At 34.2% G+C, this 2,859-nt stretch overlaps 1 protein-coding gene across 1 annotated transcript; it reads right to left on the bottom strand.

Annotated features, from left to right (window-relative positions):
* Positions 1 to 926: 926 nt before the first annotated feature.
* On the bottom strand, positions 927 to 1,779 carry LOC106330353 (aldehyde dehydrogenase family 2 member B7, mitochondrial-like). The gene is made up of 3 exons (XM_013768831.1): positions 1,533 to 1,779; positions 1,164 to 1,301; positions 927 to 1,081 (listed from the first exon to the last, which is right to left on the bottom strand). The coding sequence occupies exons 1-3, from the start codon at positions 1,603 to 1,605 to the stop codon at positions 927 to 929; spliced, it is 366 nt and encodes a 121-aa protein (XP_013624285.1). The 5' UTR covers positions 1,606 to 1,779.
* Positions 1,780 to 2,859: the final 1,080 nt, after the last annotated feature.

Below are 2,859 nucleotides of genomic sequence, written 5' to 3' on the forward strand. Positions count from 1 at the left end.
CTTTATATTACGCAAACCATAAATATAAATCATTCATGTATTCACACAAACATACAATTCAGAATAAAACGTCAAAAATAATAGTTATATAGTTAACATTTGAAAATAAAAATATGTCCGCGCGTAGCGCGGATTAACCTCTTGTTTTACAAATAAATAAGAAACAAGATAGGATAGTTTTTATACTAATATGGCTAACTATATATTATCAGTCTATATTTTCTGATTTTATTGCAAGAAAAAACATTTTTGTTTTCTGTTTGTCTAAAATTTTATATTTTATTTAAATTCCACTGAAGTTTGTATGATCCATAAGAGAATATCGGGTGAACGGTCTATTTCCCCACGAGAACTATCATATAGCATCAGATATCCACCAAACTATGATTTCGTTTTAATTCTACATGAATTTAAAATTCTAAACTTATTTCTCTCCGAATCATAAGTTATAAGTTGTAAATTTATTACTCTCCAAACCAATTATTCAAAACTTAATAACCCATAGACCATGATTTTTATTGGTTTACTATTAACCAACCAATTTTAAACCAGTTAAAACAATCAAAACTCTAATTTTTATTTAAAATTTTGTTTATTCAAAAAAATTTAATAAGCAAAAAAAAGATTCTCAGAAAAGAATTGATCCATAAACATCCACTCCTTCATTCGATCTCAAACGGACATCTCAATAACTTTACGTAAGCCATATAATTGATTCATCAAATATAATTCTCAGACAAATTTGTTCTCTGTCTCGTCAAACCCATTAAGGCATTAACAGATATCCAGCATCAAGAGAGCAATCAAAGCAATATCCTTATTGATTTTACTATCACACTCAATCAAATTCTTCAATGTTAAATGGCATACGAACAATCACCGCTCTCTCAAATCTGAATTCCCACTTCGACTCGTTTCTCACATCCCTAATCTCCGCCATTCTCGTCGTCTCTCTCGTAGACTGTTTTGAACTCGGTTGGATCTGGCAGTGGAAGGGAGAGATGTGGGAAGAGTGGAGGTCCCTCAGCCACCTGAGCTATCACTTCCCCAGTTCTTGGATCCAATGTGGGGAAAGTCTTTCCTGTAATACATCATTCAATGTAAGTGTAAACAATCATTAATAATATTCACTGAGTTTCATTACAATTCCAAGAATCTCTGACCTGAGGCAGAATCAACGAACTTGCCGTTGATTAGGAGCTGAGTCTGCTCGACTTTCACAGGCGGAGTGATGGTGTCTTCGAGAGAAGCAGCGAGGTTGCTGTACCTGCGAGCTCCTCTGTTCATGAGAGGATCTTTACCTGAGGAGAATCAACAAATCACATCGATAGAGAATCCAAAAATCTTGGAGATCACCGATCGAATCGAAATCAAACACAAACAGAACCAAAGCTATCCTAGTAGAGATGATCTAGAGAATCTATTTGTTCCCTGAGACTGACCGGATCAGCCAATAAGATATATCAAAAAAAAAACAAGTGGATCTGCGATGAATCTACAAAATGAATCGCATCGGATATGTGAATACCTACCTCTAAGAGAGAAGGGAGAAGATGAGGACATGAGGGAGCGAGAGAGCAGCGAGGAAACTCTTCTTGACGCCATGGAAACTTAGTACAGTGTCGCGGTGAAGGCTCTCTCTCTCTTTGAATCAGTATATGCTCTCAAGGAGGACGAGCGTGGTTTCGTTATATATAGCAAACGTAGGAAGAACCGCTTTTAAGACATACAGTATTTGATATTATCCGTTCACACAGGTCAGTTAGACCAAAAGAGAACAGTTGTCGGAACATTATTCGCGACCACTTGCATAAAATATATTTTATGTGGTGCAATATTGTTTGGAATTATTGTAAGCTTTAATATCATATATATCAATATTATGTTCACATAATATTGAAAATAAACAAGAATATTTAATATTTTTTTATATATATATATATATATATATATATATATATATATATATATATATATATCAAAACGGCGTCGTCTTATCTTGTTAACAGTTGACTAACTTCTGTTAGAGTCAATGTAGATTTATGAACGTTTTAAGAAGTTCAGGTAGTTTTTCTTAAATTATAATTAAATTGAGGTCAGTTTTGACACTAACCATTTGTTCGGGTCCTATTTGGCACGACTGAGAGTGTTGGGGTCGAAATTGGCATTTTTCCACGTATATCAAAACGTCGTCGTTTTATCTTGTTAACGGTTGACTAACTTTTGTTAGAGTCAATGTATATTTATGCACGTTTTAAGAAGTTCGGGTAGTTTTTTTGAATTATAATTGAGTTGAGGTCGTATTTGGCACTGATCAATTATTCGGGTCGTATTTGGCACGATTGAAATTGTTGGGGTCAAAATTGGCACTTTTCCCGGTTCGGACAGATATAAGTTTACAACTTATGACTCGGAGAGAAATAAATTTAGAACTTTAAAATTTATGGTGAACAAGAACGAGGACATAGTTTGGTGGATATATGATGTTATATGATAGTTTTCGTGGGGAACTAAATCGTTCACCCGACAATATCTCAAAAAAACGGATATCCCAAAACAAATCAAGACTAAACAAATAAAACAAACAAAAATTCTTAATAAGTAAGGTATATATTAAATTAGATGGTACTTGATAATTTCTCTGAATCCAGTTACAAGCTAATGTGAACCATCTAAGGCTCGCTAAGACTGAAATCGTCCATTTTTTGCGAAACTAGTAGAGATATTCAGAGCAATGTTGTTAGCTTCCCGGGGTTTCAAGTTCAAAATGACGATTACTGAAACCTGCCGTATTTCTTTAATAAAAACATGATACCTCGGCCATTCAGAAGACTCAGATAATGCTTCCTAGAATTTGTG

The sequence above is a fragment of the Brassica oleracea genome, chromosome C3, assembly GCF_000695525.1.
Source record: "Brassica oleracea var. oleracea cultivar TO1000 chromosome C3, BOL, whole genome shotgun sequence".
NCBI classification, from domain to species: Eukaryota; Viridiplantae; Streptophyta; class Magnoliopsida; order Brassicales; family Brassicaceae; genus Brassica; species Brassica oleracea.